This window comes from Populus alba, chromosome 13 (genome assembly GCF_005239225.2).
Source record: "Populus alba chromosome 13, ASM523922v2, whole genome shotgun sequence".
Classification (NCBI taxonomy): domain Eukaryota; kingdom Viridiplantae; phylum Streptophyta; class Magnoliopsida; order Malpighiales; family Salicaceae; genus Populus; species Populus alba.
This window is the reverse complement of record NC_133296.1, coordinates 15,795,738-15,813,327: the sequence shown is the minus strand read 5'-3', so window position 1 is coordinate 15,813,327 and position 17,590 is coordinate 15,795,738. Positions and strand designations below refer to the sequence as shown.

General features: G+C 38.3%; 1 protein-coding gene and 2 pseudogenes across 1 annotated transcript; all 3 read left to right on the top strand.

Moving 5' to 3' along the window:
- The first annotated feature begins 381 nt into the window (after positions 1–381).
- On the top strand, positions 382–3,325 carry LOC118039502 (F-box/LRR-repeat protein At3g26922). Its single transcript, XM_035046208.2, has 3 exons — positions 382–1,389; positions 2,497–2,667; positions 2,785–3,325. Exons 1-3 carry the CDS (start codon positions 382–384, stop codon positions 2,893–2,895), a joined length of 1,290 nt encoding a protein of 429 aa, XP_034902099.2. The 3' UTR covers positions 2,896–3,325.
- A 695-nt stretch (positions 3,326–4,020) lies between these two features.
- Positions 4,021–8,976, top strand: LOC118039503 (cell division control protein 48 homolog C-like; annotated as a pseudogene).
- A 2,003-nt stretch (positions 8,977–10,979) lies between these two features.
- Positions 10,980–11,964, top strand: LOC118039504 (fasciclin-like arabinogalactan protein 11; annotated as a pseudogene).
- Positions 11,965–17,590: the final 5,626 nt, after the last annotated feature.

Genomic DNA, 17,590 nt, shown 5'->3' with positions numbered 1-17,590 from the left:
AATTTTAAATTTAAAATCACTTATACAATTATCATGTAAATCTTTTCATAAACATGATAGATCTCTTCATATGTAACTTATTAAATGTAAATATTATTTGTTAATCATATACATATTAGTGTAAATATATAGGATGGTTACATATAAAATAAGCTACATACATTAAGAAATCATACACTCTGAAATGTTTTTTAATGTGGTCCTTCTATAATTGTTTCCACCTTGTGAAGCCACACGTCAAGACTAATTAAATAGAAAATGTGTAGATAGACCACACTAAACAATCTCAAGACTACAAGGACCAAATAAATACAATTAACCCTTTAAAAGAAGAAGACACGACGTTTGTCACCCAGACTACTGCGGTTAGATGGCCCCTCAATGAGTTTCTTTAGAATCTTGAAAACAACAAAATGGAAGAAAAGCCAGACGCCACCGCCACCGCCACCGCACCGCTACCTCACCGCTATCGCCACCGCCACAACAGTCACGAACATTAACGATCTCCCACAGGACATCCTGATCCGCATCCTCTCTTTCCTCCCCACACTAGACACAATCACAACAAGCCTTATTTCCACAAAATGGAAACCTCTTTGGTCCTTAGTCCCATCTCTAAACTTCTCTTACACTCATTTCCCTCCTTACAACAATTTCTCCACAACCCGCCAATTCTTTTCAGAATTCATTGACCGAACACTAATTCTCAAACCCCAGTTGCCCCTTAAAAAATTCAGGCTTGAATTCATCTATGAGGATAGGTATCGGTACCATGTTGATTCATGGGTACGTTATGCAATCAAGAACCAAGTTTTAGAACTTGATCTTGATTTCTTTATTGATAAAAGTTTTCATATTTTTGAACCAGAAGCAAAACCCAATTATGATTTCCCTTTTTCAGCTCTTAGAAACAGTAAAGTTAGAGTCTTGAAGTTGTGTAGATGTGATTTGACATTGCCTGCTAATATGGAAAGTATGAATCTCTGGTCAATGAATGAGGTTTATTTTGATCAGGTTTATATGACTGATGACACGGTTTTGGATTTGTTCAAAGCTTGTCCTAATATCGAGGTTTTAAAGTTTGAAGATTGTTATGGGATGGAGAATTTGAGGCTTTGTTCAGAGAAGTTGAAAAGGCTGGATCTTTCTAGTTTTTATACTGCTGAGAGAGAATTGCATTTGGAGCTTGATTGTCCTAATCTTGTTTGGTTGAATATTGATTGCTTTGAGATGGGGCAGTTTTGTGTGAAAAATTTGTCTTCTTTGGTTGAGTTTCATACTTTTATTGTGCATGGATTGGAGTACTATGGTCAGTGGTGTAAAGTAGTGAAGCAGCTTCATCAAATTGCACACATCAAGCATCTCGTGGTGCAAAATTGGTGGCTTAAGGTATTGCTCTGCAATTTTTGTGTTTGTGTCATTACTGACTTAATGTGTAATGTTTGCATCGGTAGCAATGTTGATTTTATTTAAAAGGTTAGCGATTCTTTTTTTCTTGTTTTTCGTAAGTTTCAAATGCTTCAGAAGTGAGCCTTTGGTTTTTTCTTAGACGTGATTGTGTGGGAAAATGAATTTTCTAAACGTGGAAGGAGGACTCAAGAATAAGGTCCCCTAGCTTGTCATGAAAGGTTGAGATAGGTGGGATTGGTAAGGCTTGGTTTCATTTGAGATTTTCACGAAATCTTTTGTTCATCATCACTACTGTGTATATACTCAAGGTTTGTTCTCTGCTGGATAGATATTTTGATTACGTGAAAGGAACTGATTAGGGATGGATTTGTGAGGTTTCGTCTGTGGATTAATTTCCCAGCTAAATGAACTCTAAGTTAAAGCTCACTACATGGTTATTAATGCTTAATATGTCCTTTGAGTAACCAGATGTCAAGGATTAGTAATGTGCAGGCTGTGCATTTGAACATTTTAACAACTCTCTTCCATTCTATCATCCTTCTTTGCAAACTTCGGATTCACTGTGTGAAGCAATTGCTTGTTCTTGTGGCCAGTAATCAAGGAAACTGTATGGAATCTGTTTGTATAACATGTTTGGTTATCAGATTCTTTGCACATAGTAGTGAAAAGGGCCTCACTTTGCACATGTTTGCTAAGCAATTTTAGACTGAAGAATTCAAGAAAAGGATTGCTAGGAAAGCCATGTTTGCATATCAAGATAAGCTTGAGTGCCAGTGGTAGTATTGTCAAGCTTTTTTGCGTGTTTAGATAGAAAAAGCACCGTCACAATATTCTGAATTTCAAATATTCTTTTCTTGTGATCAATGTGCTTTACCTCTAGTTTGGAGCAGCTGATTTCCTCTTGATTCAAACATCAAATCATTATTTCCAAGTGGTTTTCTTGAAAGGAAGAAATTCTAACTATTAACAACTTTTACTCTTATGTTATGAGCAACTTGATAGTGGCAGCTCAAAATTATTTTTAAATTGATCATCTTATGAAATGATCATATGATTGCTTTCCTTGCATGATGCTGATTCAAAAAGCTTGCACCCAAGGATGTTTTTCCTAAAGATTTTCTGCTGTACAATCTTAAACATTTAGAGCTACAAACCGGGTATACCACATATGATCTTCTTGGCATGGCTGCATTGCTTGAGCTTTGCCCCAATCTTGAGACAATGCACCTTGATCCCCTATACAAGGTAGTTGAAGATGTAAGTATCCCTACACAACTTTTGCAGTTCCAACAGGCAATATGTTCAATACAGACCATGTTTTGCAATCTTCTTTACTATCTAACGAGTAAATAAACCATGTTTCTCATTTTTCAGGAGAGTTTATCAGAAGAACTCTTAAATAAACCAATTAATCTCTTCATGCCAAAACCTCAAGGAAGTCAGGCTGAAAGCATTCGTGCCGGGACAAAATCAAAATCAATTTAGTCAATTTGTGTCCTCCTGAAAAAGCAAGGAGTTGTCCTAGAAAAGATTGTTCTAGTCTCTTTGTATAATGGAACGTCACTTCCTCCCGTTATTCTGCGTAGAAGGCCTCCAAGGGCTGAAGTTGACGAAGAATCTTCACTGCATGTTGAAGGAAGCCCTGAGCGCTGAGGTTCCCATTTTCATTTCTTCATCTGGTGCCTAGGAATGGGTGGTGGGCAGCATTTGTTTCACTGTAGCACCTTCTCGAATCGGTCCTCCGTTTCTTTGCTATTTGCTCTTAGCTTCTCTGAATATTTTAGGAATTTTTAGTTGAATTTTGTTGACAGTCATAATTCTTTCTAGACAATCATAATCTTCAATTGATTAAAAGCTAGGAATGCTGTGATTCTTGCTTTCCATTTATGCAGGTGTGTGAGTTTGGAACTTTTTTTTTTTTTTTTTGAATAAAGTGAGTGTCCAGGTTAGCTTGTGAATATTTCGACTAGTTTTATGGGTCCTGAAGTTAACGATCATGTAAATTTTTAATGGCCTTGAGATTTTAATAAAACTTGAACTAATAATTTCTAGAAAGCAAACTTAGAATCTAACCAGTTGAATTATATTTCTAGAGTTGGAACTTTTTTTCTTTGCACATGATGCTTCCATGCATGGTTATCAAATCCCCCAACCCTAGCCAATATAATTATAGTATATGATTTAAATTTAAAAGGAGATGGTTACCAATATACAAGAGATTAACATTTTTAAGAGAATTTTGTTTTCCATGGTTCTTAAGAATTTCTTTAATTTTAAGAGAAAAGATTGTCATTCAATTTTATTTTTCACAACTAATACATATAGTTAAACTATAAAAATAAATTTGATGGTAAACAAACCTTGCATCTTCTTTAAAATTCTTCAATTTTAACCTTATAGCCTTAAAATTATTCTTAAAAAAACTAAAATTTGAAGCTGATTTAAAAATACCTTCTAAAAAAAAAATCATAAATCATAAATATTTTTTGAGATATATTTTCTAAGAAATAAAAAATACACTTTGTTGGGCCTTACAGGCCCATGGTTTGATTTGGGCAGTTAAGAAACTGACCAGACAGATCCCTCACAAAAAAAAGCGGCTCTTTCTCCTCTTTTAACTCCACCACCGCTGCCGCTAAACACCTCGAGCATCCACAGTATCGCGAAACAAATGGGAAGCGGAAGAAGAAGAAGCGGCGGTGGTGGCGGGGGAAGCGGAGGAGGAAGAAACCAAAGACTGCTTAAACACCACATAGACACCTGTAACAAAAAATTCACGCACAAACAGACGACATGGTCCACCACTCTCGCAATAGCTACCCCAATTACCGCCGCATGGAACTCAAAACCCTAACTCGCATCGTCCAGCAAACCCTAAAACCAACAAACACCGCAGCCGAAGAAATTCAGAAAAACATGAATTGGAAACAGAATCCGATTCCGACGACGAAGAAGCAAACCTTAGCACGAATGTGAGTAAGAAGCAGAAGCGAATTGATGAGAGTGAAGAGAAATTTGATGCAGATTGAAAATGCGTATTCTAGAAGAAGGAGTCGAAATCGGGGCCCGATTTTGGTTTCGAGTTCGGATACGGAGTCCAGTTCGGAGTCGGATTCGGGTTCGGATTCTTCGACGTCATTAGAGCCACCGAAGTTTGATTTGATGAAATCAATGTTAAGGGAAAGTTATGGGGTTGCGGAGAAAAAAAAAATATGGAAGTTGAGCTTGCTAATGATAGAAAAGAAAGTATTACTAGTAAAGTTGACATGATTGAGAGAAATAGAGGGGTAGGAAAGCAAAAAGGAGAGGACTTGGAGGTTAGTTTGGGGAAACTGAAAGGTGGGCTTGGTGAGGATGCGAAGGGGAAGGAAGGGGGGCCGAGGTTTAAGGATTTAGGGGGTTTGAGTGGGATTTTAGAGGAAGTTGGAAATGGAGGTGTTTTTGCCATTGTATCATCCAAATGTGCCGCTGAGACTTGGGGTTAGTCCTATATAGTGGGATTTTGTTACATGGGCCACCTGGGTGTGGGAAGACTAAGTTGGCTCATGCTATTGCGAATGAGACTGGGGTGCCTTTTTACAAGATTTCTGCTACTGAGGTTGTTTCTGGTGTTTCAGGTATGGAGTTTCATAAGGGAAGTTTTTTGACGTGGGTTTTGAAGGAAATTTGCTGTTTTGGTGTTTTGAATGTGCCCTGTTTCTTGAGTCTCGCTGGATGTCATTCAATTTGTTATCATGTTGCAATTATGACGTTGAGGAGTCTGTGAGTACTCTATTTTATAAATGCAGAATCATGATGGTATTTGTTTGTTTTTCTTTACTGGTAGTTCTAATCTTCTAGATTGCATATGATTTGTAGAAAATGTAGGGTTTTAGCGTCTAAAATGTGGTTATCATGCTGTTTGTTGGGATGTCTTCCACTTTATGAACACTAAATTGTGGTGTTATTTGTTCTTTTTAAATGGTTTGTGTAAATAGAGGCTTTTTTAGTGATTGAAATTTGATTATAATGTTTTGTGATGTGGTGTTGGGTGTTTGAATTAGTTTTGTGGTTGTTGCTCGTGGATGCCATTCGTTTGTTTATTTTCTTGAACTAAAGAAGTCTACCATGACCAGAAATGCAAAAACCAGAGTGTCTTTAATGCCTCTTTTCCCCTTAATGATCTGTTAAGTGAAGTGATTTTTTGTTTGCAGAAATTAGGCTTTTGGCTGGTTATAATTCCATTATCACGCTGTTTGTTATGATCTTGGTTTTTTTTAACTTCCTATGAGTGAGTCCCGCAATGGAAAAGCTTCAAGTGAAGCTACTAACATGACTGACATTGGTTCATTGGGTAATCTCAGGTGCATCGGAAGAAAATATCCGAATCTTTTCTCTAAAGCATACAGGACTGCACCATCCATCATTTTTATTGATGAGATCGATGCAATTGCTTCAAAGAGAGAGAATTTACAGAGAGAGATGGAGAGAAGGATTGTGACACAATTGATGACTTGCATGGATGAACATCACAGGCTAGGAAAAACCATCTGATGACAGTTCAAGTTCAGAAAGCTCCAATCGAATTACCTGGAAATGTTCTTGTTATTGGAGCTACAAATAGGCCTGATGCTGTTGACCCTGCACTAAGGAGGCCTGGGAGATTTGATCGGCGAGATTAATTTAGGTGTTCCGGATGAGAAAAGCTAGGGTTCAAATTCTTTCAGTGCTTACTAAAAATTTGTACTCTTGAGGGTTCTCTTGATATTTTGCAAATAGCTAGGTCCACACCAGGTTTTGTTGGAGCTGATTTGAATGCTTTGGTTAACACCGCTGGTAATCTTGCCATGAGGAGAGTTGCTTCCCAGAGAAAAATCTGAGCTATCAGGACAATTGACAGAGAAGGAAGACAATGAGGATTGGTGGAAGCAACCTTTGGTCGCCTGAGGAGATGGAAAATTGCCATCACAAATGGCTGATTTCGAGGTAATCTGGAACTGCATTATCTGTCATTGTCTCAAGCTCTCTTACTTCAAGATTGGTGTACTTCAACTTCTGTTTATGCTTTAGCCTATGACTTTCCTGTTGATGAAAAGCTTTTAAAAACTCCATTATGTTTTCTTTGGTGTACTTCAACTTCTGTTTATGCTTTAGCCTATGACTTTCCTGTTGATGAAAATTTTTAAAAACTCCATTATGTTTTCTTTGGTGTACTTCAACTTCTGTTTATGCTTTAGCCTATGACTTTCCTGTTGATGAAAAGCTTTTAAAAACTCCATTATGTTTTCTTTATTCCTTGGTTTGTTTGACATTAGGATGACAATTAATCCCCTTTTTTTCACTTGCAGAAAGCAGCCAAGCTAGTTCAGCCCTCATCGAAAAGAGAAGGATTTTCTACTATCCCTAATGTCAAATGGGAAGATGTCGGTGGTCTTGATGATATAAGGGATGAGTTTGACCTCTATATCATTAGTCGTATAAAGTATCCTGATGATTATCAGGTAACTGTTAACACTTTCTCTGCCCTCTCCCTTCCTTTCCTTTTCTGTTTAAGTTTCAAAATGAACCGATTTATATATTTTTGATTTTCTGTTGAATGTAGTTTCTGCAACATAATTGTATCTTTTCAAAGCACTTTATTCCTCTTGATAAGGGATTGCACATTATTGACGTCTAACAAATAGACAGTATTTCTTTGTTTGGTTAATGCTTGATAATTTTCATTTCCTTTGCCTCCTTGCATTTATTCTAAATTGCAGTTTGCACTAGGCTGTAACTTCATATGTATTGTATTTATTATTTTTAAGTTCTGTTAGATTAGCATGACAACATAGTTGTATTGTTCTGGTTGATTCACTTACTAATCACACGCATTATTTGTAAATTCAGAAATTTGGAGTGAATTTAGAGACAGGGATTTTGCTCTATGGACCTCCTGGCTGTGGCAAAACAATGATCGCTAAGGCTGCTGCTAACGAGGCAGGAAGCTAACTTCATTCATGTGAAGGTGAGTCCTTCCATTCATTCTTAACTCATTTTTTTTTTCTCCATTCAATTCTTTTTTTGGTGCCTTGATATCACAGTTTTCTTACTGAATCTGTTCTAAATCTGTCTCAAAACATTAATGATTGTGAATTCCATAATTTATCAGGGTCCTGAACTTCTGAATAAAGTATGTTGGAGAAAGCGAACTGGCAGTTAGGATTGTTATTCAGTCGTGCAAGAACGTGCTCGCCATGCATAATTCTTCTTCGATGAGGTTTGTGGCTCTCCTTTCTTTGTATTTATCGGTATCCAGTTATTTAATTTGACATAATGGAGACCTGGATTGGAAAGATAGATGAAATATTTGGCACTTCTCATACTCTAATGATCTCTGATATTTTTTTTTGTAGTATGTTGGAAATTGTACGATACTCTGTATTTGGATTGTTCTTCCTCTGAGATCTATTTGACTTCACTTTGTGAGATTTCCATCTAATGACCTGTGTCGTTAACAATGGTTTTTTTTCTTGGCTGACGAGGCTTTCTTTACTTGTGCACTTCTATGTTATCTGAAGTCCATTAAATTTTCTGTCCTTTGCAACAATTTATTTTGTTTTTATACAGGTGGATGCTTTGACAACAACGCGTGGAAAAGAAGGGGGGTTGTTGTTGAGAGGCTCTTAAATCAGGTCAATAAGATGCAATGACATAAACTGAATTAAAACATCTGTTTTTTCTCTATGTAATCAATATCATCAACTTGTTCCTAGTATATGTCAATTGAATGCAATGCTTATAATTGCAGCTGCTTATAGAGTTAGATGGTGCAGATCAGCGCCCTGGTATTTTTATCATTGGTGCCACTAACAGGTACGCTAATCTCTCTCTTCTTTCATTTTCCTCTCATCTCCTCTCCACTTCTCTCACTGAAGCTGGTGTCTCTGATGGTAGACCTGAGGTGATGGACCCTGCTGTCCTGCGGCCTGGTAGTTTGGCAAACTTCTTTATGTCCTCTGCCAAGTTCAGAGGACCGTGGATTGATCTTAAAGGCTCTCGCAAAAGGAAAACCTATTGATCCTAGTGTCGACTTGGCTGCCATCGGTCAAATGGAGGCTTGTAAAAATTTTAGCGGGGCTGATCTTAGGAAGCTGGTTTGTCTTTGTTTCTACTAGTCTCGTTTTTTTTATTGACACATGTTAGAGCTGGAACACATTCTAATTCTTGTGATACTTTCAAGAGGTCTGACTTTACTTGACCAGCCTTTGCTTGTTAACTTGGATTGGAATTATTTCCCAGATGGAGGAAGCTGCAATGACTGCTTTGAAGGAGGCCAAGAGACAAAGACGTTCGAATGAGACTTCAGGTACAATCATGGCTGCACAAAACGAGCCAGCAGTTAATATCACAGCCACTCATTTTGAGCAAGCCCTGGGTAAAATTTCACCATCCGTGTCAGAGAAGGTATAGCTCTCTCTTACTGGTGTCTAATAACAGAGAGCAGAAATCCTCGCTTATATTCGTCTAACCCCTTTTTCTTTGTAAGCAGCAAATACAATATTACAAAGCTTGGTCAGAGAGTTTCAAAGCAACATGAGAAGAAGACGCAAAACTAACTTTTGATGATCTATAGAAAGATATTGAGCAAGGAATCCTTGAACACAACTCATTGCTTGCATCGACAATCCGTTGGTGAAAATTTTGCTAGTCCTTTCACCTGAATTTAGTTGCACTAAGTTTATTTTGGAGGTGCGGGAAGCTGTCTCCTGTGTGGAAATTTTGTTTTTGTTTTTGTATTTTTGTGTTGCCATTTTCTTCTCTTCACATGTTTGTTGAGGCAGATGACGAAAGCCCAATCTTACTCTACCAATACATGTGATAAAAAGGTGTGCTCTTGAATGAAATAAAAAAGAGTGCCTCGTCCTTTATCTCTTTTTTGGGTTAAACTTCAGTTTTATCCTTATAGATTCATCACTGTCACTCCTACTCCAATAGTTTGAAACTTCTCAGTGTTACCCCTATAGTTTCCAAATTGATTATGTTTATGAGTTAGTATTATATATATATATATATAATATATATATATATATATATAATGATATTTATGGTTTGGAAAAAAATGAGAAGATATAAACTAGTAAGCGGTAAAATTTGAAACATTTGAAAAACTATAGCGGTAACATTGTTGAAATGTTAACCATGGGGTTGAAGAGGAACATTGATGAATCTATGAGGTTAAAATTATAGCTCACTTTTTTAGGTTCTTGAAAGTATTATTGCACTGAGTGTGTCATTGGATCGATGCAAGCGCCAATTGAAGAACTAGAAAGGCTTCTTGTACTTGTTTATCTAAGCAACCTCGTTGACCCTTTAAACCATCAGTATTGTTGCTCAGGTTCAGGGTGTTCTAGTTTCGAAACTTTTGGAGGTGGTAATTGCCTGAAAAAAGAGTGAGAGAGAGCATTCAGATGCACTCGAAGCTGGAAAGTGGATTCCTATCAGTAAAATTGTCAAAAAATGAGTTTCTTGGTCAACAGAATGTGACTGATGTCTGCCAAAACCGACCCTTCTCTGATTTGCTTCTGGATTTGTTCTTTGCAAGCGTAATCAAGTAAGTTCAAGAAAATCGCAGCAGAGCCAAGAACCACAACCACCACCACCACTCAAAAGCCTAAACAACTTCATCAGAAGAAATTCTCTACAGTCCACACCCTTTTTTATTCCTACCAAAACTGCCATCCAAACCTTCTGAACTTTCCACAAATGGCTCGAAATCTGATACAAAGCTCCGTTGCGTCCACTTCCCTTACCCTTCCTCTGAATTTATCAACAAAACCTGACTCTACAAGCCCCCCCTTTCCCCTCCTCCTCTCCACAAGTTTACTTCCAACTTGGCTTCTAAGACTATCATGATTAATGCATAATGGTATTGACCACCATGTGAAAGACCTCGAGCTCAAGCTTTCCTCGTATTGTTCTGTTGATGCAGAAACTCCAAGATTCCCCTTCTTTTTTCTCAGAAACGGGCGTGTTAAAGATTTGAGGCTTGTAAATGGCAAAATCTTGTGAATATGGTTTCGAAGGGGCTTGAGCAATTAAGGTTAGTGTTTCTTGTGTTAAGTAATGGTGTGGCGTATGATTTGATTTGTGTGTGTAAATCTCGAAAAATCTGTCTATCGATGTGTGTCATGGATTGCAGGACGTTAAGATCTCCTTCGTTGAGAGTTACTGAAATGCAAGTGAATGTTGCTCACTATCTTAAGCTACCATGTCTCTGAAGGCTCTAGCAATCATAAAACTATTCTTCCTGTGGATGCTGACAGCTATAATTTTGACAATCATAGACATCCTTATTTGCTGTCACACCACTGAAATCTTTTCCTGCTTTTCCAAGCAAACTAGTTGCTGCAGCATTGTTAAATTTCCCTCTCCATTGACACCCTCCACCTTTTGAAGTAGGTATAAGGTGCTGGATAATAACCTAGTTTGTAAACTAAAATTGTACACTAAACCTAACTTGATCCTCTGCCCACCACTATAAAAACCTCACTCTATCCCTTCTTTACACATCAAACACTTCAACGATCGATCAATAGAGCTTAATTTGCTTTGGTGTTTTGGTATTATTTCAAGCTTTATATCAGGGACTGTAAAGATGAAGCAACAGTACTCACTCTCCTCTTTTTTATTTTTTCTTCTTTTCCTCCATTGTGCCAATACCTTTTTCGCTCAGTCACCAGCTGCAGCCCCAGCACAGACACAGCAGCAGTTGTAGCACAACCTCCAGCTACAACCCCAACACAGGCAGCCTCAGCCACATGGCATTCAACAAACGTCACCAAAATCCTTGAGAAGGCTGGACATTTCACTATCTTTATCCGCCTTTTGAGATCCACCCAAGAGGAAAGCCACTTATTCTCCGCGCTTAATGATTCAAGCTCTGGAGTAACCATCTTTGCACCAACTGATAGCGCATTCTCGGAACTCAAATCAGGAACTCTCAACACTCTAAGTGACGGAGACAAGTCTGAGTTAGTGAAGTTCCATGTAGTTCCTACTTTCTTATCGACCTCCCAGTTCCAGACCGTAAGTAACCCTCTCGGAACATGGGCTGGAACAGGTAGTAGGTTACCACTTAATGTCACAAGTTATCCAAACTCAGTGAACATAACCACAGGACTTACCAATACAAGTTTATCTGGCACGGTATACACGGACAACCAGCTAGCCATTTATAAGATTGAGAAGGTGCTACTTCCTAAGGACATTTTTGCTTCAAAGGCTCCAGCTCCAGCACCGGTAGCACCCGCACCAGAAAAGCCTACAAAGGCAGTTCCTGCAGCAACCGTTGAGAGTCCCGTGGCTCCTGTGGATATATCTAGTGCACTTATGTTCGCACATAATAATGTTGTGGGATCAGTTGGCATGGTTGCTGCTGCAATGTTTGCTCTGTAATGTATAAGGGTTTGAATCTTGAGATGAAATTTGGTGGGGTTTGGTCTGGTTTTGATGTTATATTTTTCTGAGCTGTATTGAATCTGTTGAGTAATTTCGATCTTACCCTGAATCCAGTTTGTATGCTTTGAGTTTTAAGATTACAATTGAGTTTTGAGATTTTATTTAATTTCTTGGGTACTTGATTAGTTCAAATTTCAATTTTTTTTTTCCCAACTATAATCCGGGTGTCATCTAATCATTTCCTAGTTTTCGGGTAGATAATGGTGGTTGGATTGATGAATCAATTTCTGGGAAGTATACTTACTGGAGAATGAGTAGTAAGTGGAATTTTTGGAGGAGACGAGGGTTGTCAAGCTGAGAAGTCCTATTCAGGGGGTTGCAAAAGCTTGCAAGCTGTTGACATCTTTTTTCGCGGATATTAACTTGCCGAAGGTTCTTAGGTTTATTTCCTCTGGGGATGGTTCTTCTGATCCGATCTTAGGGGGGTGTCGGCTAAGTGGGGTGAATATGGGGCAAACTATCATGATAACAGAGGAGAGAAAGCTTGCAGGAAATCTGAAGCGAAGGGAAAGTGATTACAAGATTGGTGGAGGAATGAAGGAAGGTGAGGTATGAGATAATGGAGGCCGAAAGAGATTGAAGGGGATTGTCACCACTAACCAGGGAGAAAAACAGTAAGAAGGAAGCAGAAGAGAAATGTCAGAGATGATTTATTTCGATCCGAAGAAGTATGATTCATGAACTTATTGAGTTTTATTCAATCGGAAGCTCTCCCCCCCCACCCCCAAGGATTCGACGATCAGGAGCATTAGAGTATACATTCATACTGCTCTTTTCTGGACAAATCCCCCAGCATTTCATGCGAAACTTGATTGAGAGAATACAGTTTCTACATTATAATTCATTGAGAATTGTTTCCTGAAAAGCTCAGCCTTAAAGATTTGATCATGCTTGATCTTTTCTGACTAGCTTATAGCTAGTGCATCCAAATTCCTGTTTACTAGTCTTTATTAATAGTATGATGATGCCTCTCACTACTCCCACCGCATTTCCCTCCCCGTTTGCATCGAATTTGTTGATAATACCCTCCTTCCTCTTCCCGTTTCAAATTCTGTCTTCGCTCTGTTATCCCCGGTGGATTGATTCTGCCATTAAGGGCAATGTACATGAAATTTACTTCAATTTCTCCTTCGGAGACTTTTCTCTTCCTTTATGCTAAGAAATGGATGTGTAAGATTTTGAGGCTTAAATATTACTTTCAGTACAAAATAATGAGTATCGCCTTCATGGGGCTTGACTTCCTGAGGTCAGTGACTCAACGTTTCTTGGAAATTGCTTTTTACCAGATGACTTTGTGGGTGACTTGTTTTCTGGGCGTGTGAGCTCGGAGAGCGTATCTCTTGAAGGTTGTCGGTAAATGAAGAACGTAAGAAATTGCTATTGAAATCTGAAAGAGCTAAAACTTAGTTCCTTCACTAACAAGGATGCATTGCCTGATATTCCGTGTCCAAATCTTGGATCACTAGAGACTGTTCAATTTAAGGTGGGGAAGTTGTATGTTTCATTGAAGCAATATTTCATGCCAAAGCATCTTACTGTACCATGTTGTCGGAATAAGTTAATTCTTTGTTGTTGTTGTTGCAGTCTTAACGTTTCCAGTCAGTATTAAGTCAGTGTGAATTAACAGCTGTTTATTCAATTTTTCACAGGAGATTAAAGTATACAAATTAATACATGTTGTGGGACAATGGTTATTTACTTTCAGAATTGTATTTCTTCATTGTATTGATTGAATAGGAATGATACAATTTATAGGATACAAACCTATATCAAAAACAGGAAACTAAATATACAAGGAAACCTGGAAACTAATTACAGGAATCAATTTTCCTAATTCAAGGAACAAATATAAAATCTTACACCTATACAATCCCTGATTTTACGAGATAAAATCTCAACACTTCCCCTCAAGTTGGTGCATAGATGTCACACATGCCCAACTTGTCTAAAAGCTTTGAGAACACTCGATTTGAGACTGCTTTGGTGAGGATGTCAGCCAATTGATCCTCAGATCGAATCTTAGGCAACTCCACAATTTTTCCATCCAATTTCTCTTTAATGAAGAATCTGTCTACCTCGACATGTTTTGTACGATCATGTTGAACTGGGTTATGGGCAATATCACATGCTGCTTTATTATCACAATATAGTTGAATTGGTTGCGTAGATTGGTAACCAAGGTCTTGTAAGAGAAGTCTTAGCCACAATGCTTCACAAAGTCCAAGGGCCATACCTCTGAATTCAGCTTCTGCGCTAGAGCGAGCAACAACATTCTGTTTCTTGCTTCTCCATGTAACAAGATTACCTCCTACAAAGGTAAAGTAACCAGAAGTAGAACGCCTATCATCTATAGCTCCAGCCCAGTCAGCATCAGTATATGTATCTATGCTTTGGTAATCTGCATTCTTAGTGAATCCCCTTTCCTGGAGCAGCCTTCAGAAACCTCAAAATTCGCATTAGTGCATTCATATGTTGTTCTCCAGGATTATGCATAAACTGGCTAACAATACTCAATGCATATGCCAAATCCGGTCGTGTGTGCGCTAAGTACATTAATCTGCCAACAAGTCTTTGATATCTTCCCTTATCAGTAGGTACCTGGTTAGACTCAACACATAACTTCAGACCTTCTTCCACTGGTGTTTCAGCTGGCTGACATGCTAACATACCAGTCTCTTGTAATAAATCTAGGCATATTTTCTTTGAGATAGAAAGATCCCTTTATTAGATCGAGGGACACTTTCTATCCCAAGAAAATATTTTAAATCACCTAAATCTTTCATTTCAAATTCTATTGGACAAGTAATTTTGTAGAGCCTTCCTTTCTTCAGATCATTTTCCTTGAACCACCATATCATCCACATATATAATGAGTGCAGTGATCTTACCCCGTTGTTTCTTCAAGAACAAAGTGTGATCTGAATTGCTCTGATGATAGCCAAAAGCTATCATGGACTTTGTGAACCTTCCAAACCATGCTCTCGGAGATTGTTTCAACCCATACAACGATTTCTTTAATCTGCACACCTTCTGACTCTGCCTTGTTGATATCATGCACCCCGGTGGGAGATCCATATAAACTTCTTCAGACAATTCTCCATGTAAAAAGGCATTCTTTACATCAAATTGTTGTTAATGGCAATCCAAGTTCGCAGCTAAAGATAACAAGACTCGAACTGTGTTGATTTTAGCTACAGGTGCAAACGTCTCCGTGTAATCGATTCCATAGGTTTGGGTGTAACCTTTTGCCACTAGTCTTGCTTTTGAAGCGTTCAATTGTGCCATCAGCTTTGTACTTCACAGTGTAAATCCATCGACATCCAACTGGTTTTTTTTCTGGTGGAGGATCAACGAGTTCCCAGGTTTCATTTTTTTGTAAGGATTTCATCTCCTCATTCATAGCTGCTTTCCACCTGGGATCAACTAACGCTTCCTGCACACTGTTAGGAATAGATACAGTAGATAATTGATTTACAAATGACATATTTGATTCTGACAACCGATGGTTAGACACATAATGACTCATGGGATATTTAATTTTGCTAGAAAGTTCAGGTTCATATGTGGGTTTAGGAATACCTCTGGTGTGACGCTGTGGTAATTGTTTTAGAAATGGTTCTGAAACCATACCAGGAACATCCGCAGCAGAAGATTGGTTTGGTATTATACAAGGGTTTGACTCGGATAAAGGAGCAACGTCTTCAGCTTCTAAACTTTCATCCTCACTTGTATCTAAAGACATACCACTTAAATCCAATTCACCCACTTCATGATTGACTGGTCCAGCTTGTGAGACGTCACCACTTGAATCCAAGGTTATACCACTTTGATCCAAGTTGCCCACATCCAAGTTACTAGATTCAAGAGATTCGTTTTCCTCATAATTATGAGTATAGTTTAGACCATCATAATCTAGAGTCTGAATTTCCTTTTGGTTCTCCCCTTGAAGTTCAGGCTCAGGGGAAAAATACATTGAGTCCTCATTGAAAACAACATCCATTGTGATAAACATTCGCCGAGTTGGAGGATGATAACATCTGTATCCCTTTTGATGATTAGCATATCCAAGAAAAACACATCGTAACGCTCGAGGAGTCAACTTGTTGCACTGATGTTTGTGAAGGTGCACAAATGCTACACACCCAAAGATATGAGGAGGCAAATTCGGGACTGTTGGGGCTACAACTGCATCATTAAGAGCTTGGAATGGTGTCTGAAAATTAATAGGGCTAGAGGGCACCCGATTGATTAAATATGCTGCAGAGTTAAGTGCTTCTCCCCAATAGGATAAAGGCATATGAGCTTCTATTAGTGAAGCTCGAACAACCTCTAATAAGTGTCGATTTTTTCGCTCTGCAACTCCGTTCTGCTGAGGTGTATTGGAACAAGTAGTTTGATTAATAATTCCGTATGTTTCCAAATACTGCTGAAGTTCAGAACTCTGATATTCTCCTCCATTATCACTGCGGAGAACCTGAATCTGTGCATTGTATTGAGTTTCAATCATTTTATGAAACTTCTGAAATAACAAATTCACTTCACCTTTGGATGTCATTAAGTATAACCATGTCATTCTGGTACAGTCATCAATAAAAGTAACAAACCAACGTGATCCACCAAAAGTAGTAACTTTGGATGGACCCCAGACATCAGAATGTATAACCATAAAAGGGAGTGGACTTTTATTCAAGCATAACTGAAAGGAAGCACGATGACTTTTTGCTAGTTCACAGACATCACAATGGAAACTAGAAATATCAAATTTTGCAAATAAACTAGGAAATAATTTCTTTAGATACCCAAAGGAAGCATGCCCTAAACGCCGATGCCATAGCCAGATTTCACTTTTTTTTTTCTCCCCCTCAGAGCCATCCACTGTTAAGGCTTTTCGTAACTCGCTTGAACTCGTTGGCACCAGGTCCAAGTAATACAGCTTCCCTTGCCTAATACCATACCCAATCGTCTGCTTTGTTCGAATGTCCTTAAACACACAAAATTCAGGCCAAAAAAATTACAACACAAGATAAAAGTTTTGGTTATTTGAGAAACTGATAACAGGTGTAATCTAATGATGGAACAACTAAAAACAGAGTCTAAATTTCAAAGTACTAGTGAGAGTCACGGATCCTTCCCAATAACTGGGGTCGAAGCACCATTGGCAGTAGAAACAAATTTTTGTAAGGATGAATTTAGAGTTGAGACCTGTCTAGAATCAAATGTCATATGATCTGTAGCACCAGAATCAATTATCCATGCACTATTGAAAACAGGTGTAGAAATATTTAAAACCTTACCACCGTTATTTGCAGTTAAGACCAGTGCAGAGGCCTTTTCAGCAACATCATCCTCAGTTTTTGTTTCTACCATTGCTGCTGTGGAGGGCCTTTTTGAATTCTTCTTCCTTGTATCACGACTATGATTCCACCATTCAGGATACCCTACAAGTTTAAAACACCGACTTTTGGTATGACCAGTCTGATTGCATTGGGTGCATTTATAGGTAGACTTGTCGGTGCCATTGTTGGTCTTAGGATGGTTCTGCCAGTTTTGATTAGATCGATGTCTAGCCACCATAGCAGAAGCTTCTGGATTTCCAGATTCTCCTTTCAAAGTTGCATGACGAACTGCCTCTCGTTGGACCAAAAAATAGCATCCTTCTAAATCTGGAACTGGTTCCTTGCGTAGTATTTCCCCACGAACT

Bases quoted from the DNA above. Each gene is read 5' to 3' on its own strand.
- LOC118039502 (XM_035046208.2), top strand. From the start codon at position 382: ATGAGTTTCTTTAGAATCTTGAAAACAACAAAATGGAAGAAAAGCCAG. The intron at 1,390-2,496 runs GTATTGCTCTGC...TGATTCAAAAAG, and splicing joins TGCAAAATTGGTGGCTTAAG to CTTGCACCCAAGGATGTTTT. The intron at 2,668-2,784 runs GTAAGTATCCCT...CTCATTTTTCAG, and splicing joins TATACAAGGTAGTTGAAGAT to GAGAGTTTATCAGAAGAACT.